Source organism: Pelobates fuscus, chromosome 10 (assembly GCF_036172605.1).
Source record: "Pelobates fuscus isolate aPelFus1 chromosome 10, aPelFus1.pri, whole genome shotgun sequence".
Lineage (NCBI taxonomy): Eukaryota > Metazoa > Chordata > Amphibia > Anura > Pelobatidae > Pelobates > Pelobates fuscus.
This window is the reverse complement of record NC_086326.1, coordinates 31,884,632-31,912,058: the sequence shown is the minus strand read 5'-3', so window position 1 is coordinate 31,912,058 and position 27,427 is coordinate 31,884,632. Positions and strand designations below refer to the sequence as shown.

Below are 27,427 nucleotides of genomic sequence, written 5' to 3'. Positions count from 1 at the left end.
GGGCCGGTAATGGGAGGGGGGCATAGTTCCCCCCCACACCCCACCAGCGAATGTGAGTGTGTATATATAAATGTGTATGTATATATGAATATGTGTGTGTAGATTAATGTGTATGCAGTTTCTCAAATGATGTGTACAGTTCGGGGTGGTGCCAACATACATTTCTGTACATGGGTCCAAAATCCTAGGTACGCCTCTTTTGCTATTTACCCCTAATACATTTCTTAGCATCAATGCTTACCTATTCTTTAACTAATTCTTACGTACTCTTTAACTAATTCTTATCTACTCCTGTAACTAATTCTTACGTACTCTTTAACTAATTCTTACCTACTCTTTAATTCATACCTAGTCATGTAACTAATGCTTACCCATTCTTTAACTAATTCTTACCTACTCCTGTAACTAATTCTTACCTACTCCTGTCACTAATTCTTACCTACTATTTAACTAATTCTTACCTACTCCTGTCACTAATTCTTACCTACTATTTAACTAATTCTTACCTACTCCTGTCACTAATTCTTACCTACTATTTAACTAATTCTTACCTACTCCTGTCACTAATTCTTACCTACTATTTAACAAATTCTTACCTACTCCTTTAACTAATTCATACCTAGTCCCAGTGGCGTAAATACCACAGTCGCAGGGGTTGCAGCTGCGACCAGGTCCGTCACTCCAGGGGGCCCGGCCGCCACTGTGACCCTTGTGACCGTGGGCCACCAGCAGACCTTTAGGGCCTGTGCACAGCAGCACCGGCCAGGGCCCATGGTCGCGGGTTAACCGGCAGGAGGGGAGTGATGAGCTGTGCTGCTCCCCTCCTGCCGCTGTGTGTAGTGCGGCCGAGCGGTCTGACAGGAAGTGCTCGCTGAGAGAGCACTTTCTGTCAGACTCAGACAGGTACCGCGATCGCAGCAAACAGGTAAGGGGGGAATGAAGTGTTTGCAGGGGAAGGGGATGATGGAGAGTCTGCAGGAGAAGAGGAGGGAATAGAGAGTCTGCAGGGGAAAGGGGGAATGGAGAGTTTGCACAGGGGAAGGGGGGAATGGAGAGTCTGCAGGGAAGGGTGGAATGGAGAGTCTGCAGGGGAAGGGTGGAATGGAGAGTCTGCAGGGGAAGGGAGGGAATGGAGAGTCTGCAGGGGAAAGGGGGATGGCGAGGCTGCGGGGGGAGAGGGGATGGAGAGTCTGCAGGGGAAGGGGGAGAATGGAGAGTCTGCAGGGGAAGGGGTGGATGCAGAGTCTGCAGGGGACGGGGGGATGGAGAGTCTGCAGGGGAATGGAGAGTCCAGGGGAAGGGGGTGGAGAATCTGCAGGGGAAGGGGGGATGGAGAGTCTGCAGGGGGAGGGGAGAAATGGAGAGTCTGCAGGGGAAGGGTTGAATGGAGAGTCTGCAGGGGAAGGTGGGAGAAATGGAGGGTCTGCAGGCGAAAGGAGGGGAGAAATGGAGGGTCTGCAGGTGAAGGGGGAATGCGGAAATGGAAGGTCTGCAGGGGGGAGATTAATGGAGGGTCTGCAGGGGAAGGGGGAAGAAATGGAGGGTCTGCAGGGGAAGGGAGAGCAAGAAATGAAGGGGCTGCAGGGAAAGAGTGGGGGAGAGAGAAATTGAGAAACTGCAGGGGAAGGGAGGATGGGGATAAATTGAGTGGCTGCAGGGGAAGGGAGGGGAGAAATGGAGGGTTTGCAGAGGAAGGGGGAAGGGGTAAATGGAGGGTCTGTGGGGGGAGATTAATGGAGGGTCTGCAAGGAAAGGGGGAGAAATTGAGGGTCTGCAGGGGAAGGGGGAGAGATAAATGGAGGAAATCCAGGGAAAGAGTGGGGGGGAGAGAAATTGAGAAACTGCAGGGGAAGGGAGGAGGGAGAGAGAAACAGAGGGGCTGCTAGGGGGCAGAGAGACACATGGAGGGGCAAGAGTGGAGGTGGGAGAAAGACACTTCGAATGTCTTGTGGGTGAAATGAGACACACGGAGACACTTGGGGGGTGAGACACTTGGGGCGGAGACAAATGAGACACTTGGGGGGTGAGACACATGGGGGAAATGAGACATATGGAGGGGTAAGAGTGGAGGGGGAGAAAGACACATGGAGGTGCCTGGGGGGAATGAGATACATAGAGCGGCTTTGGGGGGAGGGAATGTTACACATGGGGAGGAGGAAATGAGACACTTGGGGGGGGTGAGATACGACGAGAGGGCTGGGGGGGGCCCAGGACAATTTTCGCACCGAGGCCCTTGGGTTTCTAGTTATGCCTCTGCCTAGTCCTGTAACTCATTTTTATCTATTCCTGTAACTAATTCTTACCTACTCTGTTACTATTTTTTACCTACTCCTGTGACTATTTTTTACCTACTCTTTAACTAATTCTTGCCTACTCCTGTAACTAATGCATACCTATTCTTTAACTAATTCTTACCTACTCCTCTAACTAATTCTTACATAGTCCTGTAACTAATTATTGCCTACTCCAGTAACTAATTCAAACCTACTCCAGTAACTAATTCTTATCTAACCATGTACCAATTGGAGAATCAAATGGATTTCTTGTTAATTTGACCCCCTGAGCAATGAGCTCATATTAGACACTCACCTTTCTTTTGTTGGTAGGGCTCACATAGAGATAGCTGAGAACAGTTTTCAAACCAACTTTTTCATTCAGTTTTTCATAAGTCGTCCCATAGTCTGTTGACCTAGAGATGAAAAACGGATAAAAATAGGATTGAAGTCAAGTGACTGGAATTCAAATCTTTCTGACTCAGACATTGTTTGTGTTATGAACCACTATGAGTTCTGAATACAGTTGCAACAATGTGAATAGTAGTTTACAAGTTGTAAGTAATCAAATTTTTTGAAAAAAAACCAAAAAAAAACACGTTACTAAAACTCAAACCAAAGGAGGACATTTTGAAAAATACCCCTTTCTCTTTTGTTAGAGATTTTACCTTTTAGCTGAAAGCAGCAAGAACTGTTAGAGTAGGACTCACCTAGGAGGTTTTTTCCTTGATGTGGCAGGTGAGCTTACACTTTAATGGCCATTGGAGGGATACTAAAAAACCTCCAATTATTTAAATGTGTGTAGGGATTTGGAATACTGAGAAAGTAACCCTTTTCTTTGTTTTTTTATTGTATGTATTGAAGCTGATGGTCATTGCTGGCGACCTGGAGGTGCGGGAGTTTGAGCGCAAGGCTTGATTTGGTATGTTTACATTAATAAAACTACTCTGCAAGCTAATTTCATAATTTTTCTTTTTTTTAAAGGATGGAGCTACTTGCAGTTGTGCATGCAAGTTGTTACTACAAAACCAGACTCTTTGCCTTTTCTCCCTCTAAGGTTACAGCTGACCCTGTTTTCTGTCAGGTCAACGGAGCTACCATAACCTCTAACATGCAGATATGTCGTCTCTTTGTGCTCTTTGACCTTGAACTTTCTTTAACCCCTTATATGTAGTGTATAACCAAATCTTTTTACTTCCCCCTTGAAAGCATCTTTTTGAGTTTGTCCCTTTCTCATTTAGGATTCAAGCATAATGTTTGTTTATGTGTGTCCTGACACCTTTCTATCATGGCAAGCATTACGTTATTCAGCAATTTGAGCTACTGCAGCTCTTATTTGTGATTGGAACAAACAGACCAGCCTTCGTTTCAAACATGCCTCAATGAGCCTTGGGAGCCCTTCACCCTGACACCAGTTCACCAGTTCACGGGAACACCTCAAAGATTTGCTGTTTTGGAGATGATCTGACCCAGTCGTCTAGCCATCACTATTTGGCCTTTGTCAAAGTCACTCAGATATTTTTCCTTGCACATTTTTCTTGCTTCCAACACATGAGATAGCTGTCTAATAAATCCAAGGCCTTAACAGGTGCCATTGTAATGAACGTGAAGGTTATTCACTTAATTCATTCAAAAGATCAGTGGTTTTGTGGCTGATCAGTGAATCTCCTCCCTCCTTATCTGATATGTCCCAGCCATTCTCGTACCAGCACCCTAGACTCTCCTCTGCAAGACTTCTCCAGGGCTGCCCCTTCCTTATTGAAAGCCACCTTTATCTCTCACAACTCTGCTGTCCTTTAAAAAAAAAATCCTTAAAACAAACTTCTATAGAGAAGCTCGCCCTTAACTCTTCATCTAAACCTTCCTCTGCTGTCTCTAATCTGCTGTGCTCCAACCTTGCAAACACCCCTCCGATTGTTGGAGCATATCTAGATTATTTGATTCCATCAGTTCCCTCTGTGTGTTTGTCCTTCATCATTTTAGTTTGTAAGATTGCTTGGGCCAGTGGCGTACATACCGGGGTCGCAGGGGTCGCGGCTGCCCTGCGACCCGGTATGTATGCCACTGTGGCCAGCCTCTTCTTCTGGGGGGCCCAGGAGCTGGCCACCTCAGGGCTCCTCCGAGGCTGGCCCTGCTGTCACCGGGCTGGCAGGCTGGTGGGCACGCGAGGGAGCACTCTCCCCTGTGTGCTTCCTCTTCAGCTCCCTCACGCACCGCACTGATACCGGAGCCGGAAGATGATGTAAGAGTGCTCCCTCGCGCACCCGCCAGCCTGCCTGCCGGGTGACCGGCCACTGGGCAGCCTCACTGGACCCCAGGGAATCCCCTCAGCACTCCCAAAGGTAAGGATTAATTTTTATTTATTTTTAAACGTGTTAGAGTGTGTGTTTGTGTTAGAGTGTGTGTTAGTGTTAGAGTGTGTGTGTGTTAGTGTTATAGTGTGTGTGTGTGTGTGTGTTTGTGTGTGTGTGTGTGTGTGTGTGTGTTAGTGTGTGTGTGTGTGTGTGTGTGTTAGTGTTAGTGTGTGTGTCTCTGTTACTGAGTGTGTTAGTTTGTGAGCATCTGTTAGTGAGTTTGTGTTTTGTAAGTGAGTGAGTGGGTGTCTGTCTGTCTGTCAGTGAGTGTGTATGTATGTCTGTCACTGAGTGTGTGTCTGTCAGTAAATGTGTGTGTCTGTTGGCTAGTGTGTATGCGTCTGTTCGTGAGAGTTTGTGTGTCTTAAGAACTTACCTTTCTCCAGCGCCGGACTCCCTTGGCGCTGTGGATCTCTCCGCCCCCATCCGCCTCTCAGCTCCGAATGCGCATGCGTGGCAAGAGCCGTGTGTACATTCAAACCGCCCATAGGAAAGCATTACTCAATGCTTTCCTATGGATGTTCAGCATCTTCTCACTGTGATTTTCACAGTGAGAATCGCGGAAGCTCCTCTAGCGGCTGTCAATGAGACTAAGCGCGTGTGCGCGGGAGGGGCACGGATCAGTTTTCGCACCGGGGCCCCATGGGTTGTGTGTACGCCACTGGCTTGGGCAGTGCTCTTTTCATGAACTGTTTCTGCATGTCCAACATGATTTGTTTGAATTGCCTTGTTTTAGCTGTTGTACAGCAGTGTGAAATATAGTGGCAACTATATCAATAATTGTAATTTTAATTGTAGAGAAACCAAGAGTTTACATTTTTTTTTAATTTAAATTAAGCTGTGCAAATTGAACCATTCATTCATTACTGACAAGAAGTATAATTGCATATTATTGTTTTTAATTGTAAGCAGATTTGTTAAGTGTCTGTTATTGTGATTTAGCAGAAGATCAGACTATATCTTAAGTGTAGTTATTGCTGAAATTCCGGTTAACTGTCACGGAGATTCACAAATGGCAGTCCTGAATTTTACTGTAAATACAGTTCAAGCAATGTCAAGCCATATTATATCTGGGAATAAATCCCTAATGTTTCAGGTGTTGTATTATGGTTGCCCTTATACAGAGTCCATATCACCTTGAATTAATGGAGAATGCAACTGCTTTAGAATGCAAACACATAGAAATTGTAAAATAACAATATCAGGATTGTGAGACTTACAATCCACTTTTATTTAACCCTCTACCAAATCTAATATCTAAACAAGAAAATCATGTGCAAAATGTACTTCCTAGATTTCAACTTAAATTCTAGCTAAATATATCCAAATAAATATTATTTAACTGTTCAACACACCCCCTGAGTTACTTTTTAAACAAATATTCCATTACAAACATTTTAAAAGAAGGGAGGAGTGCTTAAAGTGACCATGCGATCTAATACATGAGTCCCCAACATGTTAAAGTGACTGTGCAATAAATATATAAAAATGTTCATCAATAAAGTCCATCCAGTATACAAGTTTCAAAGTGCATCACAAATCCAGTGCAATTAAAGGGACACTCCATATCCCTAAAGAAGTATAAAGAGTGTGTCGTCTTTTTTACAAAAAGTGCAGATTTCAAACAGAAACCTTGTTACACCCCACTGGCTGTCAATCATATATATATAGGAATCCCCAGACTCTGACAACCAAATAAAATGTTATGGAAAACCAAAAACACTGGCCAATGTCATATAAGATAAAAACTGCAAAATGTAAGCAGCGTACCTTGTATATATAACTTAACAACAAACCATAACATAAGATCCCCCTAAAATACGTGACATTTATTAACGAAGAGAATTTAAAGAAATGTGTGCATTGGAAAATGTGATAACTGCATACGATTGTAACCGGATACAAACTGTAGCAGCATAAAAATGTAGCACACAACACTGTATCTATATAGCAGGGGAGCCCAAAAGGTAGATCCCCAGGTGTTTTAAAACTCCAGCTTCCATGATGCTTTGACATTGTAAAGGCATTCTGAAGGCACGAGAAGCATCATTTGAGTTGTAATTCTACAACATTTTGGGATCTACCTTTTGGACACCTCTGCGTTATATGATAACAGTGATATAATAAGGGATAAATGAATACAGCTGGACTAGTATTCTCCAATGACAATATCCACCAAGTAATACTTGTTGAAATAAGTTGGTATGCCGGTAGGTTGAAAGATGAAACAATAGCCACTTAAGGATGTCCTCCCAGTCTTCGAAATATAAGACCACACATCTGTAAAAGATGGTATAATTCCTATAGTCCCAAGGTGGTACATACGATTCAAGGTCAGTCCTTCATTGGCAACAATAAGTCCCAGAAGGAAAAGTGGGACTGGACGTTCCACACATGAAACAAGCTGCTGCCAAAAACATTGCAAGAGTTTTGCCTTCGATTGGACTTTTTCAAGATAAGATTAATTTTTGGGTATATATACAGCCCCAAAACCATTACAGATGGTTTACAATAGAATGTGCAATCAACCTATTGTAAAAGCCCAAGGGCAGAGTACAGAATATTTGATAGAGTCCTAACCTCAACATCTGAGGAAAGGGATTTAGGGGTGATTATTTCTGATGACTTAAAGGTAGGCAGACAATGTAATAGAGCAGCTGGAAATGCTAGCAGAATGCTTGGTTGTATAGGGAGAGGTATTAGCAGTAGAAAGAGGGAAGTGCTCATGCCATTGTACAGAACACTGGTGAGACCTCACTTGGAGTATTGTACGCAGTACTGGAGACCGTATCTTCAGAAGGATATTGATACCTTAGAGAGAGTTCAGAGAAGGGCTACTAAACTGGTTCATGGATTGCAGGCAGGGCCATCTTTAGCGTGGGGCAAACGGGGCAGCTGCCCCGGGTCCAGCTGCTCCGTGGGCCCCGCGATTTGCGCAGCCCCCCTTGGACCCGGCAGTGCAGCTGCACAGAGCCGCAACATCCCGCATGCTAAAGAGGGCCCCCGGGTGGCCCATGCACAAAGGGCCACCCGGTGGGCATGTGCCAGCAGGGGCCCAGTCGGGCGCTGTTATGCTTAAACAGCGCGACCGGGCCCCTTCCTGTTCGGCAGCCAGCTGGGAGGAAGTGAGTGCCGCACGTCACTTCCTTCCACCGGAGATTAGAGCCACACAGGAGGAGAAAGGCAGGGAGGAGGGGAGTTTCAGAGTGGAACTCCCAACTGCCTCAGCCTGCCACTGGACTCCAGGGAAACCACCCTCCAGAAAAGGTAAGGGTGGTTGGAGGGTGGCTAAATGTATGTTAGTATGTTTGTGTGTGTGTGTCAGTATTTCTGTCTGTGTGCGTGTCATTATGTGTGTGTCAGTATTTCTGTCTGTGTGTGTGTCAGTATGTCTGTCTGTGTTTCAGTGTGTCTGCGTGTGTATATCAGTATGCCTGTGTGTGTCAGCATGTCTGTGTGTGTGTCAATACTTCTGTCAGTGTGTGTGTGTCAGCATGTCTGTGTGTGTGTCAATACTTCTGTCAGTGTGTGTGTGCCAGTATTTCTGTCAGTGTATGTGTCTGTGTGTGTGTCAGTACATCTGTCACTGTATGTGTGTATGTCTGTGTGTCAGTATGTCTGTGTGTATGTCAGTATGCCTGTGTGTGTGTCAGTGTGTCTGTGTGTATGGCAGTATGCCTGTGTGTGTCAGCATGTCTGTGTGTGTGTGTGTCAATACGTCTGTCAGTGTATGCGTCTGTATGTGTGTCAGTATATCTGTCAGTGTATGTGTCTGTGTGTGTATGTATGTGCGTCTGTATGTATGTCAGTATGTCTGAATGTGTGTCAATATGTCTGCCAGTATATATTTGTGTGTCAGTGTATGTGTGTGTCAGTATGTATCTGTGAATGTTTTAATATGTCTGTCTGTGTGTGTATGTGTCAATATGTCAGTGTGATTGGGGGTTGGGCGTAATTGGGGGGTTGGTGGATTGAGAGAGTCGCAGGGCCAAGGGGGCCCAACAAAATTCTTTGCCCAGGGTCCTATTCATATTATAGATGGCCCTGATTGCAGGATAAAACTTACCAGGAAAGGTTAAAGGATCTTAACATGTATAGCTTGGAGGAAAGACGAGACAGGGGGGATATGATAGAAACATTTAAATACATAAAGGAAATCAACACAATAAAGGAGGAGACCATATTTAAAAGAAGAAAAACTACCACAACAAGAGGACATAGTCTTAAATTAGAGTGACAAAGGTTTAAAAATAATATCAGGAAGTATTACTTTACTGAGAGGGTAGTGGGTGCATGTGATAGCCTTCCAGCTGAAGTGGTAGAGGTTTACACAGTAAAGGAGTTTAAGTATGCGTGGGATAGGCATAAGGCTATCCTAACTATGAGATAAGGCCAGGGACTAACAAAAGTATTTAGAAAATTGGGCAGACTAGATGGGCCGAATGGTTCTTATCTGCCGTCACATTCTATGTTTCTATGTTTCTATATAAATAAAATCTGCTAAAAGTTTAGTCTTAAATGTATAGTGTGATACTATAAGGTACGGTAATTAAATCCATCAAATCAAAAGCTCAGTGTTTTATTTGATTGTAAACAAATAATTGGATTATTAACCATAAATGTGTATGGTCAATATGAATTTATATTCAAATATAGCCAAAAAAAAAAGTAATGAAAAAGAAAAGTGAAAAAATATATTAATAAAAATGTGCATATAAACAATACAAAATATTTGAAATAATATATAGATATAAAATACACATAATAATAAATTATAACATAATACTGTATGTAGGGTCACGTTTCAGATCTAAGGAGTTTAATGGTTCTCAACTGAACTGTGCTTACTGTATGTTGGGTCGCGTTTCAGATCTAAGGAGTTTAATGGTTTCCGACTGAACTGTGCTTACTGTATGTAGGGTGAAATTCTGGTGGCAGTTTTAGGAATCAATATTACAGAATACCGAGTCCATTTGTACTGACCATTTTTATTTATTTTTCACACTTACTGTATTTGACAAAAAGAGTATTACTGCATGTAAGATATGTTTTATGGCTTACTTTTGTAAGAGCAGGAGAGATGTAAAATGACCATCTACATGGTTAATTTACACCATATAAATCGTGTAAAGTGATATTTACAACCGCTCTCCCAAAAATTTAACCAAACCACCTTGTATTTATTTAACTGCAAAAGAGCCATTAAATCCCTATTTTATGCATCTCTGCAGATTTTGTTTTCTTTTCATACAATATCAGTGTTTTACAGGCAATGAAAGAAGATTGTGTGAAAAATAAAAAAAAATGTATAGCACGAGCATAAGCAATTTGATGAAATATTCATGAACTTTTTTTTTATATTTTTTTTATTTCCAGATAGAAGCATGTAGAGAAATATGTCTTTCGTCAGCACAATATCTTGAAAAATATAAGCGCGGCTCGGAGTGATCTAATTTTGACAGTCTGTATATCTTTGACAAAGAGTAAAATCAGGGAGAGTTTGTGCACTGCACAAATATATATCCAGCTGAAACAATGTGGGTGGGTGAGGCTTTGGGTGTAGAATCCATAATATGTAGGTTTAAAAGAATAATGTGTTTGATGTCACAGGTATCACTGTTTACTTAAAGAACATACTGCAGGTACAAAGCCTGAAATGGACTGTACGTAATACATGGAAAAAACTTCTAACAAGTACCCAAAGAAAAGCTATTAGTCTGCAACAAATCAATATCTGCCACAGCACCCATAATGCTTCAGAGACATCCGATCGAATCTAATGATCACGACATCTTTTGTGCCCCGAGACATTTCTCTACCCGCTTTGATCAATAAGGATTTAACTAATTTCTTTGGAGTTTCCCTTTATTGTATTTATAGAAAGTATCACAGTGAAGACTGCATTGTGCTTGTTATGCTATATAATTCCCAGATTTTACTAATAACATGACGTAAAGTCATGATTTTATTAATGACACGGAGGCTCCTATTATGCTATCTCTTTCTTACTTTATTCCTCAGCAGCAAAGAAAAAATATAACTGAAAGAGAAAAAATATGTAGAATATGAAATATATAACAGATACAACCATATCTGCCTAGTAACAGGGCAGCCAATCAGTCTCTAGGAACAGTCCATAAATCTCCATCCTTGTATTTCCACTTCCTCTTCTTTGCCTTCTGAACCGAAGACCCAAACCGAAAACATCCATATTAGTAACGATTAACTTTCAAACTGGTAACTTCCACATAACGAAATCAAGCTGTAAAAACAAAGAAATATGTGGTAAACTCCAAACTTAGGACCTGAGTGTAACATATCGTATACATAATACCTGTACATAACGAGTATCCTAGTTAGATTAATAAGGATATATGTCACACCCGACAAGAATATGCATTCAAAACAAGTAAACCAAGTGCACTTACCATGAGTGAGAAGATCACCCCGATTGAACCATAAACATGAACTTACCCCAGATCCATGGGCGGGTGGGTGGGAATAATACTCGCCTCCGTGTCATTAATAAAATCATGACTTTACGTCATGTTATTAGTAAAATCTGGGAATTTTATTAATGACACGGAGGCTCCTATTATGCTAGTTTAAAGCTGAGCCACCACCAACGAAGAAACATGTTCAATCGGGCGGAAATAGAAATCACGGAACGTAGATTCCTTAGACCAGTCCGCCGCTCTCAAAATATCGTCCAGACGACATCCCATCGTAGAAGCCTTCGATGCCATGGCACCCCTAACCGAATGTGCCGAAAAAATTGAAGTATCAATTCCAGCAGCGGAAAGCAGACCCTTAACCCATCGGGCTAACGTAGTCGAGGAGACAGGTAGAAACGGTGCCTTAAAGGAAATAAATAGTGGAGGCAAGTCCGTTGGCCTCAACTGTCGAGTATGAGCCAAATAGACCTGGAGACAAGCCACAGGACACAAAGTCGGTCTGACGGAGCATCTAGGGTAGTCCACCGACTTGGAAGCCGACTTAGTCCTCCTTGAGATATTAAACGACACACCTTCGGGGGTGAACGAAATCGCGTTCCAATCCAGAGCCCTGACGTCCGACACCCTTTTGCACGAAAGTAAGCACAGAAGCATGACCAGTTTCCATGACAACTGTTTGAGAGTCAGGTCCTCATTACAGGGCCAGGAGTCCAAGAAACCAAGGACAACGTTAACGTCCCAAAAGGATGAGTATCTAGAGCTTGGAGGCCTAGCGAAGCGGATACCCTTCAACAGTCGACACACAACAGGATGTTGTCCAATCGGAGATCCATCTATCCCTCTGTGTCCGGCCGAAATAGCCGATCTATAAACATTAAGGGTACGATAGGCCAAACCCGAATCGAAACGTTCAGTCAGGAAACTGAGCAGAGCAGTTAGAGGGGCAGAAAGTGGATCCAGCAATCTTCCCAAGCACCAGCTAGACCACACGCGCCATGCGGACTTGTAGGCCTGTCTGGTACCCGGCGCCCAGGCATTCTCCAAGAGTCGAGCAGTCGCTTGCGAAACGTCCGCGACACACCAGGGTCCCCTGAGATCAGCCAAGCCGTGAGTTGGAGCAAGTTCTGATCCACCAGTTCGTGCGAGTTCCCATCCGGGTCTAGAAGCACATCCGGCCTCATTTCGATCATCCGTGGGAAATCTATGGCCATTTCCAGGAGACGGGGAAACCACGGTTGAGATTGCCACAGGGGAACCACCATTACCAGCGTGCAATCCTGTCTGGTCGCGTACGTCAGCGTCCGGGATATCAGATTGAACGGTGGGAACGCAAAGTGGCGCCCTTGCGGCCACGTCTGTAAGAACGCGTCCACCGCAGCGGCTGTCGGGTCCGGTCTCCAACTGAAGTACTGGGGCAGTTGGGAGTTCAGTCTGGACGCAAACAAGTCCACGTGAAGAGGACCCCAAAGCCGGTCTATCCTTTGGAATGTTGAGGATAGTAAATGCCAGTCTCCTGAATCTTTCAGGTAACGCGAATTCCAATCCGCCCATTCGTTGTCCAGTCCCGGAATATGTTCGGCCGTAACCGATATAGCGTTGTGGAGGCAAAACTGCCAGAAGTCCCTTGCCAGGTTCGCCAGCTGTTTCGATTTCGTACCCCCCAGGTGGTTTATATACCTGACTGCGGACACATTGTCCATGCGCAGAAGTACGCAGCAATTCCCTTGAGTCGGAGATAGGCTCCGAATGGCGAACGAACCTGCCAGAAGTTCCAGGCAATTTATGTGTAAGGTCGACTCGACCTCGGACCATCTTCCACCGGTGGAGATACTGCCACAGCGAGCGCCCCAACCGTGTAGACTCGCGTCCGACTCTATAACCATGTCCGGCGCGGAGCCGAAGATGGCCCGGCCGTTCCATGCCTCCATGTGGTCCAACCACCAACGTAGCTCGTCTCTGGAGTCGTCGTCCAGGGTCAATACGCTCTCGTACGAGCCCCCGGCCCGAAGATGGGAACCCTTCAAACGTTGTAGAGCCCGGTAGTGTAATGGGCCTGGGAAAATCGCTTGAATTGAGGAGGCCAGGAGGCCGATCACTCTCGCTAGTTGTCGGACTGAGAGAGAGGGGGCCCGTAGTGCACGCCGTATCTCCTTCTTCATCGCCCGAAGTTTGGTCTCTGGTAGGAACAGAAACTGGGTGACCGAATCGACCTCGAAACCCAGGAATTCTATCCTCTGTACCGGTTCCACAATGGATTTTTCCCAATTCACGAGGAAACCCAGGCCTTCCAGGAGGTTTACCGTCCATCCCAGGTGCTTGAGAAGCTGGTTGGGGGACGAGGACATAATCAGTATGTCGTCCAGGTAAATAATCATGCGGACCCCTCGGGCCCTGAGGAAAGCCACTACGGGCTTCATCACCTTCGTGAAACACCATGGAGCCGAAGATAGACCGAACGGCAGACAGGTAAACCGCCATCGACGACCTTGCCACGTAAAGTGCAATAAGTCCCAGTGCTCTCTTGCCATGGGTATAGTCAAGTAGGCATCTTTGAGGTCCAACTTGACCATCCAATCTCCTTGACGGAGCAGGTCCCGGAGACAGTGGGCACCCTCCATCTTGAAGTGATGGTAACGGAGGAAAAAATGTAGGTGCTTTAGGTTTATCACCGGGCGGACACCTCCGCCTTTCTTGGCGACGAGAAACAAATTGCTCAGAAAACCTGGGTGGTCGTAAGGGATTTCTTGAATGGCTCGTTTGGCAGACAATTCCGCGATCTCCGCGGCAATTAGCTCGGACTGATCGTCCGGCAGTCTCAGTTCCTGTGGGATAAAAGTCTGGACAGGGGGAGACAACAGATCCAGATGGAAACCCCTGACCGTCTCCAGAACCCATACATCTGTGGTGATCATACCCCACGTTTCTAGAAATAGCGCTAACCTGCCCCCCACACTCGCTCTGCAAGACATACGTTTTGGGGTACTCACCGTAAGGGCGTCTGTACGAGGGTTGTCCACGACCTCCTCGACTCTGCCAAGGTCTCCCACGTGAGGGAAAGAAGGGTGTTGGCTTATACTCCTGGTAGGTTCGTGGGGCGGAGAAGGAACCTCTGTGGGTCCGCGAGGGACCTCGAGCTCCACGGCCGGGCGGACGGCTCCTATACCTCCCGGCCCCATGGAAAACCTTAGGGCCAAAAACCCGCTTTAGGTTAGACTGCGCTTTATCAAGAGCGGTGAAGGTACGCACAAAGGAGCCCAAATCCTTGACAAAGCACTCCCCAAAGAGCATACCTTTGGCCGAGGCACCCGGCTCTTTCACAGCGAGATTCACTAACTTTGGCTCAATCTTGAGCAAAATCGCCTTGCGGCGTTCAGCCGACATGGCCGTATTTGCGTTGCCAAGGAGGCAAATCAACCTCTGGACCCACCCAATCGCCTCATCGAGGTCGATGGGTTTTGTCCCAGCTTTAGCTGCCTCCAAAAGCTCATAGAGCTTGGCAGCGGGGCCCAGGGTGTCCAGGATCTTGTCCTGGCAGTTATGTAATGAAAACTCCAGCCCCTTCCTGGGCTTCCAGCCTGTCTTAGCCAGGAATTGGGAGATCTGAGGGTCAACCTCTGGCGTCTTGCACGCCGCATCAGGCACGGAAGGTCTCGGGCACTCAGCCCTCAATTTACTGCGCCCCTAGCAATGTGCGCGGGCGGGTCCCATTCCGCCGAGCGAGGGTGGCGGAGATCATCGGGATCGAACAGGGGGTAACCCTGAGGATCACAGATGTCCTGCCCCTCACCCGGAGGAAGTGCCGAAGCGTCAAACTCCGCCTCATCGCCGGAGCCCCCCTCCTCATAGGAGGCGTAGTCAGGGGGGTCCGAATCCGACTCTCCAGTTTGATCGGTATCCGATCCCTCATCACGGGCACGCGCCCGTTTCCATTTTCTGGCCGATTTTGCCCGGCCAGCGTCTCTCTTGCGCGGAAACGCGCCATCTTGGACGGCCATGGGCACGTCAGTCAGGGCAGGTAACACCTGCGTCACATCTGGAGAGACATGTTTAACCTTTGTTTGAGCCTTGCGACCCGCCTGAGTCTGAACTGCAGGCGTGGGAGCAGGCAACATGACAGGGGTCAAAGGCAGTGTTAACGCCTGTTGGATAGTGTGGGAGAGGGACGAGGACACGGTCCCCATGGCCGAAGCCAGAGCCCTCTGCATAGTAGAATCAATAAGGGCCTGGAACTCCTGGGAGGGAGTAAGGCCCAAGTCCCCTGCATGAGGAGTCTGAGAGGGGTCCATAATGGGGTAACTGGGGCTACCAGAACCCTCACCTCCAGCCTGCATAATGTGCAGAGCAGAGAAAACAAAATTATGTACTGTACCTTTAAATAATAAAATCAGGCACCGATCAACCGGAGCAATATTGAGTCAAGGCAGTATTAGGGGGAACACAAAGAGTTAACAATAGGGGTTGATTAACCCACAAGCAAAATACCTGCACAGAACAGTTATAGGGGAGAGGTAAGGGAGCCGACCCATAGAAAAAAGCCGCCCAGCCCTCGTGCGATGAGGCAGAAGATGGCCGCCGTGTGCAGAGCGCGCCACGCTGCCACTAAGCTCCTCCCCTGCCAATGGCCGGGGAGCGCGTGAAACACACGCGGCCGGGAACTCCCTCGCACCAGCGGGTGCGAGGAGATAGCTATCGGGTCGGCAAACAAACGCGGCCGCACACGCAGCCGCGAGGGGAGAGGGAAGGGAATCGAGGAGCACTAAACTCCGATGTCAGTCTCCCCTGCTAGCCGCGAACCCTGTCTGGGTGAGAGACAAGCCAACACAGACAGGGGAAGCGGCGGAAAAAACGCAGGGGAGGCAAACAGTAACAAGAAACCTCAATAAAAATAGACGAAATAAAACGAAAATAAACGAAAATATACAGAAAAAACAGCAAATACTGTAATCAACAATAATATTGGGTAGTAAACACAGGGTATAAAACCCTAATAAATACAATCAAGCACACAATTTAGGAGAGAAAAAATAATACTTAGCTGGTCTGAGGACAGCAGCAAAGAAAGAGGAAGTGGAAATACAAGGATGGAGATTTATGGACTGTTCCTAGAGACTGATTGGCTGCCCTGTTACTAGGCAGATATGGTTGTATCTGTTATATATTTCATATTCTACATATTTTTTCTCTTTCAGTTATATTTTTTCTTTGCTGCTGAGGAATAAAGTAAGAAAGAGATAGCATAATAGGAGCCTCCGTGTCATTAATAAAATTACTATGGTGTTATGATGCTATGTTACTATGACAACAGAGTCTATGATATGATGTTACTTTGCAACTGTGATGTCACTGCATAATATTGCTGTGATAACAGGGAACTATGATACAAAGTTACTTTGATGCCATAGGGCTGCGATACAATGTTACTATTGGGCTGTTTAATTAGGATGTCATGTTATTTAAAGTGCATTTATCCTGCAAAAGTGTTTTGGTGCCACTGGAAATGTGAGAATAGAGAATTGGTTCTGTACACTTGGTTGATATACCTTTGACCATTTATGAGTCTGTCCCTGGCACTGATAAGCGATTTATGCACAAAGATGGTACTAATAAGTGATGTGAGCACGAATATGGCACTGATTTGCTATGTTGAGACAAAGATGGCTCTGGGTAGCTGTATGTGAACAGAAATGACACTGGGAAGTGACCACAAAGATGGAACTGATAAGCTTTTTGGGGGCAAAGCTGTCACTGTAGGAAATGGGTGACATGCTACCTGATTAAGTTAGGGGGCTCAAAGAGTTGGAGTGGTTTCCATAGAAAATGGGTGTGGTTAAAAGTGTTACATTCGTGTAGGGGAGGAGTTAGCGGTATAGCCCCACCCACCTGAGAGTTAGCAAATTATTATTGCACCCAGCTGCCAGTGAGCCTAGGATCGGCCCTGTTGTAGACTACATCTCCCATAATGCACTTGCAGCCATAATGCTGGTAAAGTGTCAGGGGTAAATAGTCTATAGCAGTGACAGACATAGAGGCTTTCCTTTTTGTCATTGTAGCTGTAAAACTAGTTTGGCCGTATGATAAATCATTTTAGGGCTCTCTATATTTATCCTGAGCCTGTGTCTCTTGTATATTTGTCCTTTTTTACAGAGGGTTAATTCCATGCTATTAACCCCTTAAGGACCAAACTTCTGGAATAAAAGGGAATCATGACATGTCACACATGTCATGTGTCCTTAAGGGGTTAAAGACACGTTTTCAGGGTCACCACAAAATGAGATAAATGTTATATTATCCCAGTCTATGAACCTTATTGTTACATCATTTGGTCTGTGTTCTACAGTCATAATGTGAAATCCTCTATGTGTTCAAGTGAGATTGTGTATTGGCTACCATCTTAGAGAAAAGCTATAGTGTCATATTAACAGTTTCGGTGTACAATAGTGAAACAGTGCCATAATATTATATTTATCTACACCTATATACCGTAACTAGTCCTATACTATGAAAGTATCATACGTTAGCATCAAACTAGATAATTAACATGATATTATTGCAACATAGTAACCTAGTATCGTGTTAATAAATCAGTGTAGTATAATTTTAACATTAGAACATTAGGTTAAACATTATGTCAAACAACAATAGCATCAAAGCGCCATAGTAACTGAGCTCAAGTCCACACAGATCTCGTGTTAATTTCTGCCAGTTATAAGATGGCATGCCTGAATACGTGAATATTCTCTATGAACATCTCCTGGAAATCATCACATAATAATTACAACGGGAAATGCTGGGAGAATCTGTGGAAGGAGCTAGATCTTCTTTCTGTTTTCAACATGTATTGTAAGAAAGACTCATTAATAAGTGAAATGAGAAATGTTAGATAACCAAATGGTTATTGCTCACATTCCATACCTTAGAGAAATGTAATTTGCATAATAGGAAGAGAGAGAGAGAAAGCGAGAGAGCTAGACAGAAAGATCAATAGACAGAGAGAGAGAGACAGACAATGACAATGCTTGGGATTAAAGGGGGTCTAAGAGACACTCTAAGCACCATAGCTACTGCACTATTATTTATTGGTTTTGGTGCATAGATATTGACCCCTTTTCTCGGACAATGTAAAACATTGCTCTTTTGGAGACATGGCAATTTTTACATTTGGGAGAGCAAAAAAAACAAGATACAAGAGAGTACTGGAAACGGACAACAGCTCAAATCGCCTGCCCTTCGGTGGGTCCCAGCTCAGATCTCAAGCTGGTTTTAGCTCATCTTGGGCTATTACAAAAAGAATCAGGCCATTTGCATATCAAACTAATTCCACTTAAAATGGCAGAACAGTTCCAAAATGCAGGCCAGCTCTCTCTGCACGAAACAATCGTTTCAACCTTGTTTGGCATCATCAGTGAGGTATAGCTGATATCCTTCTAGGCACTGTGAGCAAGGGGTCCATGTCTGGATTACCCATTAAACTTAGGGAGAGCAAAAAAACAAAGTGCAAGAGAATACTGAGAATGGACAACAACTCAAATAGTCAGCCCTTCAGTGGGCCTAGAGGGGTATCAGCTATACCTCACTGACGATGCCTAACAAGGTTGAAACGATCATCTGGGGTTGTTGTATCTCTCGTGCAGAGAGATCCGGCTTGTATTTCAGATCTGTTCTGCCCTTTTGGTTGGGATCAGTCTCATATGCAAATGATCTGGTTCTTTCTGTAATGGCACAAAATAAGCTAAATCCGGATTGAGATCTAAAGAAAGAACCCACCGACGGGGCAGGCTATTTGAGCTGTTGTCCGTTCTCAGTATTTATTACTATTGAAAAGCTGGGGGCTTAATATTTCAATAGATATTATTTTGAAATAGAAGTATAATTTTATAAGTCATGGAAATTAACAATGTACCAGACTTAGCATGCACACTATCCCTGTCAATCTTCATTTTATAAAAAAAGATGTATTGTAAATTTGTTACGATTACTCTTACAGCTACATCTAGCCAGTCTACTAACAGAGCTCATTTTCTGTGATACTTTTTGCATTAAAACTTTCAATGACCAAAACATTGAACAACAGAGAAGTCCAATTTGTAAATGAAAATCTAAATCAAATAAAAATGCCTGTTATATCATCAGAGGAGAGTAGACCATAAAAATATCAAATCAACAAACTGTCTAGGATGTGGTTTGGTTTACATCAGTTCATAGTAATTTATCAGGAATGCATGTTTACTAGGGTTCTAAAACAGATAAGTGATGTTTTGACTTCTACTGAGGTCTTCTTCAACTTGGCTATAAATTGACTACTGACACCAAACGGGTACTCACAGGTACCAAATACCATTTTGATGCGTATTTCTGTTATTTCTAGATAGTGTGTGGCTGGTGTCCTTAACACAGCTATATGAACATAACTGCATGTAATCATATACACCAGTGCTCCTCAACCCTCTCTTCAAAGGAACACCTTACAGTCCAGGATTTAAGGATTACCCGGGTGTGGCTAAGGTGTGTGTATACGGTGATTAGAAAAAGAAGAAGAAAAAAACACTTTAGAGTTGAAGGTGTTTTTAGTTTTTTTTTTTTAAAACACCTTAGACACACCCAGGTAATATGTAAATCCTGGACTGTTAGGTGTGCCTTGAGGAGAAGATTGAGGAGCAATGATATACACCATCTCATGACCATCTCCTGACAACTGCCCCAGTCTAGTGAATCAGTCAGGATTTCGAGCTCTATTCTATGCTTTTGTCTACTGTCTCATTTCAGGGAACATCATAGGGAAGTCTCCATAAAATGCTGAAAAGTCCTTGTTAATTATTGTGCTACGCAACCCCAGGAAACAAACAGGTTTCCACAGAGCTCTGCATATGGGCAGCCATGGCTAACCTTTACATAGGGCTGCTTGTCTGTGATGACATAGATACTCCACATACTCCATAAAATAATATAACAAGATAGAGAGCCTGGAAGCTTGGATCAAAACTGTGATTTTAAAGTTGAATTTCCTGTATTCTTTTTTATTTCCATTTTACATAAAGGTTAAATTGCTCACAACCAGGAGCTGCCTGTGCTTCACAACTGCATTCATTTTAGAAGCGGAGTAAACTTGTTTCAGGAAAACGAATAAACACATCGAAATTGTAATAAACATAACAGATTTGTCCCCATGAACAACCTCTATGAGAAACATAAAAAATATGCAGTGTTTAACCAACAGAACAGCCGTTTTTCAGATTGCGTCCGCAGGCCCGAACGTTAAAAGCTGAGATGTAAACACAAACCACTCCAATAACAAATTACCGCAGCTCAATTAACAGCTACATGATTAATTGGAATATTGATGGCAGTAACTTTACCACGGCATCTTCAAAACACTGTATATAAACCTCTCAAACTTAGCACGTATTAAACGATTTCGGCATAAAGTAAATTTCGAATAAATTTCTACATGTAGAAATTCATTAAGGGGATTATTAATTAAGATGGCGATGTGGTGCGTGGGTGCACACGTTGCTAATATTTACATTGTGGCTGTTTATTTAAAAGTAGATCATTTGCTCTTGCAATGGCTTCTGGCAGAAGTCAAAGTGAACCATTTTGGCTCAGATTATGTCATCGTCAGCACTGGGATAGTAAGATATAATTTCAAGCACAAATTAGTCATTTTTAACCAAGGTTCGACAAATCCCAGGTGCCACGGTGACTAGGAATTTTGTCCTGTTGTCTGAGATATGTCAGCCCGTTCAGCGAAGGCGGCAAGGGAGAATGCAGGCAGCCAGCAGATTGAGAGCGGAGGAGGCATCACTTAATAGTGCACTATGGAGCAGAGCAGGAAGGTGACAGCAGCCCCACTGGACTCCGGGGAAAGTAGATCCACTCCAGCTCTCCCAATGGTAGGGTGGCTGGATGGGTCTAAATTAAAATAATTTAAAATATATATATTTTCTGAGTGTGTGAAAGAGTGTGTGTCCGTCAGTGTGAAAAGGCATTGATTACATTGAAAAGCCTGAAGGAACAGACTATAGACACCAGCACCACTACAACCCCTTAAGGACCAAACTTCTGGAATAAAAGGGAATCATCACATGTCACACATGTCATGTGTCCTTAAGGGGTTAAGCTGTAGAGGTTCTGGTGACCATAGTGTCCCTTTAAGAATTGTATTTTTGTCGCTAGAATTGAAGCTTGATTAGTTAAAATAAACTTGGCTCCCAACTTTTTTAGCTCGCTCCTAGATTCCAAACAAATTTGTCAAGCCTCCTTCTAAATTGTTTATCTGCTGGAAAGTTTTTACCAAATCATCTATTTTTGCAGGAACTCTCCATAGGTCACTGATGTACATGAGGCACATCGTCCGAACTAAATAATAATTTTGTTCTGAGGGTGAAATTTCTCTGACTCCAAAAAAGTGCAGACTCCAAAACTAAAATTGGTCAAGTGAAAGGTACGAAGGAGTGGAATTCAATGTCAGATAGGTCACTTCTTCATTTGAAAGTACAAGTCACTAAACCAAAAAGTGTGGGAAATTAAAGAAATACTCTGAGTACCTTAACAACTTCAACTCAATGATGATGTTATGGTGCCTGAAGTCTCCTGGACCAATCTTATCTTCAAGTGTTAAACCATTTCTGAATCCTTTAGCCAATCACTGCCGCCTTATCCCTGCTCGTGCCAATGCTTCCATATTAGCCCAATCAGAAGAGTAGATGAAGAGACCAGAACCTGATTACATCACACGGTTTAAAACTCAAAGGTAAGTCTCTATCGGAGGCCTCTGGGCACCTTAAAAACTTTATGTAGAGAAAGATATTATGGTTCCTATAGTGTTCCTTCACAAGCGAGTTGCATGTTTTAGGCCAATATATCCAAAGTGGAACAAAAACAGTGATAGAAATTATTTTCCAGTCCCGTTAAGTTGGCCTAAAATTTGCAAAACCCTTTGGGAAAGTTTTCTGACTCATCTATTGTTCTAACTTACCTACTTCTACCGGCGTTACACAATGTTATTGTTGGTATCCCAGAATACACTGTTTAGTAGATTAAACCATTGCCATGATTGAAGAGTTGAACGTTAGGAGTGAGAAAAGCATCACTATCTCACAGAAACAACCTGACAGGGAAACCTCATGCTAAATGTAAAGTCATGCTTTCCAATCAATTTGAAGGTGTGATGCTACTAGAAAGGGAACAGATATTTTGGACTAATTAGCTACCGCAAGAATGCATTCCAGTCATTAATGTAATGAATGTCACTTAGGAAGACGAGAGCAATGCTATCGCATGTTACCACATGGTAATTGGGTTTCTCGCCCCTGTGAGGAGTTGTAATAGAAAGGTTCACATTTTGAGAAGACTGAAAGTAATTAATTGTCTGGCTATGCAGAGTGTGTACAGGTCCTAATTTGCGGTGGAAGCCTTATAACAGCCTTGACGTGAAGGAGTGTCAACATTATTTTTATATATACAACATAACAGGAGAAGACGCAACAGGACTCTGTCCATCGCTCTTCAGGTATTTAATTTAGATCAAGTTATAGAGGCGCAGGGTGGAACCATGTAACAGAACTATGAAAAGTGTCATGTACATTACCAGGTAAAGAGGTCCATATATATTACTGGATTGAATGGATACTATGGACCCATAAAGCACTTTAGCTTTCTGAAATGTTTTATGTATCGAAGAGTGTGTCCTCTTTTTTTTTTTTTTTTATATTACAAAAGTGCAGATTTCAATAGAACTTTGCACTACTGTATACTATAAATTAACCCTGCACCCTGACTTTAAATCAGTCAACTGATCCTGTTACTTCCTGGGTTGGTTAGCTCAGTGGAACTAAACTCAAGAGGCAGCAATTGCTCAGAGCACCTGCCTTCCAAAGACTTCTCATTGAGCTACATTGAAAAGTCAGTGATTGGACAACCACAGAAAGTCTGGGCGGGGTTAGAAGGGGAGGGCTGTTTCTAGATATAACTCCAAAAATGCATAATTAAATTAAAAATTATACTAAACCGTGATTATTTTATTTTTTTTATTTTGTAGTGGAGTGTCCCTGTAATAGAATAGGGAAGGAAGGATACTCACCTTTATAGTTTTTTCTACTGCTCTGTCTGCACACCCAAGCAGCAGCATACATTTCTCTCCTAGACCAGGAAGAGGAGCCACCAATCAAAAGCCTCTCCTTTGGTCTTTGGATCTGACCTTATCCTATAAACCAGTGACCAGTTAGACACACAGGATGAAAATAATTGCTGAATAAACTGTTAGCAGCCATTCCGTTACTGCTACCAGATTATTGACAACACCAGGAGTTCTGTGAAAGGGGCTCTGTCCTCAGCAACCTCATTAGCTGTCAAGCAAGAATGTGCTCAACCGTGGGTCAGAGTCTTTCGAAGAGCCAGAGAGAGGAGGTAGTGATACACACTGCATGTGCACGTCATATGCCCAAGCTGGATGAAATTGGACAACAAAGGTTGAAGCACAGCACTTTCCTGTGATGTCAGTCACTGAATGGGCCCTCCTTACATGATACTCTAATATCTGCAGTTATAATACACTGTGTGTGGGCAGACAGGGACAAGGGAGCTCCTTACATCATAAACTTATAGCTGCAGTTATAATACACTGTTTGCAGGGAGACAGGGACCTCCTTTCACCATAAACTTATAGCTGCAGTTATAATTCACTGTGTGCAGGGAGACAGGGATGTCCTTACACCATAACCTTATTGCTGCAACAGTGACAGAGGACCTCGTTTAACCATAACATTAAAGCTTCAGTAATCACCATCTGCGAAGAAACAGGGATAGGGAACTTCCTTACACCATAACCTTATAGCTGCAGTTACCATAGACAATATGCAGAAAGTCAAGGTACTTCCTTCCACCATAACCCAAAGAACAATTGTAGGTTTTTATGGTGCTTAGAATGCTTACATTTACAAATTGACAGTGCTGTATAGACCACCAGATCAGTGTAACTGGTACGTGTATTCCATCTAAATAAACAATCATGGTTTTGGCTAATCCTATTGCTGAGTGTCGTTATGGACAGATGAGTGTTATGGGGAATGTTGCACTGAAACATTTGGAGTTGCAAGGCTCACCATCTTTGCTCTATCCCAATCAGTTTCATCTTCTCCTAACAGCTGCTTCTATTTGTGATCTGTTACCTTCCCCAGTTAATTAGTATCTCCTACAAGACAGAACTCTAGGTTTGGGGAGATATCCCAATTGTTTCTGGATGCTGATGTGCTACAATTTTTTTTTTTTTTTTAGTTTGTAGGGAAAACATTAAGGCATCCTCACATAGATTTAACCATCTGGAATGCGCAGTCCTTAGTGATTAAACTCAGAACAATTAATTAACAACGTCCTGGAAAATGTCAGCGGAATCTGCAGGTTTGGCTGAGATTTAGTGAGAATCAGCATAGTGGGAAAAAAGAACTGTAACATCTGTGGGAACACCACACAGCCATAAATCACCAGTGTTGTTAAAATTAGTAAACTAACTGTCTTGAGGGATGTCTTGATATTTTGTGGGGTTAGCTCTCCTAGAACAAGATTAATTCACACGGAAATCAGAATCCCATTAAAAGTCACAAAGAAAGCAATTAGGGAGATCAGGGGGATGACCCAAATAAAAGATAGTTTAATAAGAGTTACTCCAATGTGTGTGCGGATGGAGAGGTCTATTGGAATTGGATTCTCCATCAAAGTATTCTCTTAGGGTTTTATACACTCAACAGCGAGTTGTCCTGTATCACAAGCCTACATAAAAACCCTCCAAAAACTTGAAATATTTAGAAGGTAGACATTTGATAATAATAATTGTCCAAAGTCCACTCTCATGGCATTGTGAGCTGTGTCGCAATTACAAAGCGCTTATCCATCTACAAATAAATGCTCAAACTGGTGCGAAATGCGTAAGGATGGGATAGATCCAGGGTTAATGTGTTAAATGTTCTATGCTTTGCTTTGAATATGGTTTTATTTTTATATAGTGATTTAGCACCAATGGCAGGACGTCTATGTTTTTAACTAATGAAGAATAAGAGCTATGTTGTATAAAGGTCTGTAGTGCCTACATATTTACATCTATTTGTGACCTGCGCTGAGTTGGTAAACAATTTGAAAAATGTAAACCAGGATAGTTGAGCTGATTGTTTTTATATATTTTTCTTTATTTCTTGTTTGTTTTTTGTTTTTTTTCGAGTGAGTGAGACCAATGAGTGTAGCCCATTCACCCAGAGTTTATATAGTTTATGTCAGGCATTTGATTCATTAATTTTAATCTTAATACTATTCCTGAGTTGGACAATTTTTTTATATTTAGCTATTTTAGTTTAAATTGTGCAATTCACTTCTCAGATCACAAAAATTTTGTGTTTTGTAAATAAATCCATGAGAGAAAAAGCTTAATTCTAAAATCCAAAATGTAATGAATTAATCTATTTTTTTCTAAAGCTTACCTGAGTTTTTATCTCAAGTAAGAAATCGACCTCTTTGTTGCTTGACAGTAATTTAACTATTTAGAAAAGCTTAACAATATAATCTGCTTAACACACCATACCTTTAGCATAATCCCCAATTCTTATTGATTATTGGAGCAATGAATATAAACCACACATTAAATATGGCAGACTTGACTGCATTCATATTTTTGATGGATCACATTAAATGTAGAATGTAGTCATGTGACACAAGGAAAGTACAGTGATAGGTTGAATTTCAATGTGCTAAAGAATGAAAAAGACTCTTAGAATTAAAACCACTTCATCTTAATGACTTGTTTTTTGTGTAGAGACCCTGTTTCTTTTCTGTAACAAATGTAAACACTGACATTTCTAGGAAACTGCATTGCTTACATTTGAAAGAAAGCACATTTCTACGGACTATAAAGGACGCGTCCTGTATAGGTCTTTGCTCATATAAAGAGGTATTTACTAAAGTGGGAATATAATAAAGTAAATTTCAAAATTTGGACCAAAGGAACCAAATGTCTGCTCTGGTTTTAGTTTCACTATCTTTGCCTTGAATTTGAAGTGCTCTTTGAGTTCACTTTGAATTACTGCGTTAGTGAATAAACCGGTGTCGTTTAAAATATTGAAGGTGTTGACATTTGGCTATGCATGATGACAACAAACACTGCTAATCTTTGGATATCTAATGCAATGGACTCAATGTTTCTCTTTGAGAAGCATTTGATTAGCAGAGACTAAGGTAAAAACCACATAGATTCCCAATGCGTGTAGATAGAAGCATTGGATTGGCAGAGACTGCGGTAAACACAACGCAGATTCCCAATGGGTGTAGATAGAAGCATTGGATTGGCAGAGATTGCGGTAAACACAAGGCAGATTCCCAATGCGTGTAGATAAAACATTGGATTGGCAGAGACTAGTGATGTCCCGAACGGTTCGCAGGCGAATAGTTCCTGGCGAACATATCTTGTTCGCGTTCAGCAGACACATTACAGCCAATCAGCAGCAGACCCTCCCTCCAGACCCTCCCACCTCCTAGACAGCATACAATTCAGATTAATTCTGAAGCTGCATCCTTTTTTTTTGTGTGTGTGTTTATTATACATTATCCTCCATAGCCAGCAGTAACCTGTGTTTATTATACATTATCACCATAGCAAGTAACCTGTGTTTATTATACATTATCCTCCCATAGCCAGTAACCTGTGTTTATTATACATTATCCTCCCCATAGCCAGTAACCTGTGTTTATTATACATTATCCTCCCATAGCCAGTAACCTGTGTTTATTATACATTATCCTCCCATAGCCAGTAACCTGTGTTTATTATGCATTATCCCTCCCATAGCCAGTAACCTGTGTTTATTATACATTATCCCCCCCCCCATAGCCAGTAACCTGTGTTTATTATACATTATCCCCCATAGTAATTTATCGTTGGACCTAGGCAGCGTGATGTCTTAGGCCGGCCCAGAGAGTGAGTGAGTGAATAATATAAAATATATGTTCAGAAACATATTAGTAATATATGTAAATCGGGTTCATTCAAAGAGGGTGAAAAGGCATTAAAGAAAAACACACTTATTGCATCAAATTTACAAAGCCAAACTTTTAAAAGCTTTCCTCATTTCTTTCTCGGGATGAGGAATATATCGGTTGTAGACTGAGGATTTCCATCTGCCCAATCTTTTAATAATATGCACTGGAGTGTCAGTGTTGAAGGAGACCGAAGCTGCCCCTATTCTAAATGAAAGACCTGAGACATGGATACAACCCAATCTTAGGAGTAGTGTTCTGATGTAGAAGATGAATTTAGCCGTAGTCAGAGGGATTCAGTGAGAGTAGTGGTGAAATGTGTGTGGCATGA

General features: G+C 42.9%; 1 protein-coding gene across 1 annotated transcript in view; it reads right to left on the bottom strand.

Annotated features, from left to right (window-relative positions):
- SORCS3 (sortilin related VPS10 domain containing receptor 3) overlaps positions 1 to 27,427 on the bottom strand; it is a 470,892-nt gene that overhangs the window by 281,814 nt on the left and 161,651 nt on the right. Inside the window, exon 3 of the mRNA XM_063435106.1 lies at positions 2,590 to 2,689. Within this exon, the coding sequence (XP_063291176.1) occupies positions 2,590 to 2,689 (100 nt within the window). The remainder of the gene's footprint in view (positions 1 to 2,589; positions 2,690 to 27,427) is intronic.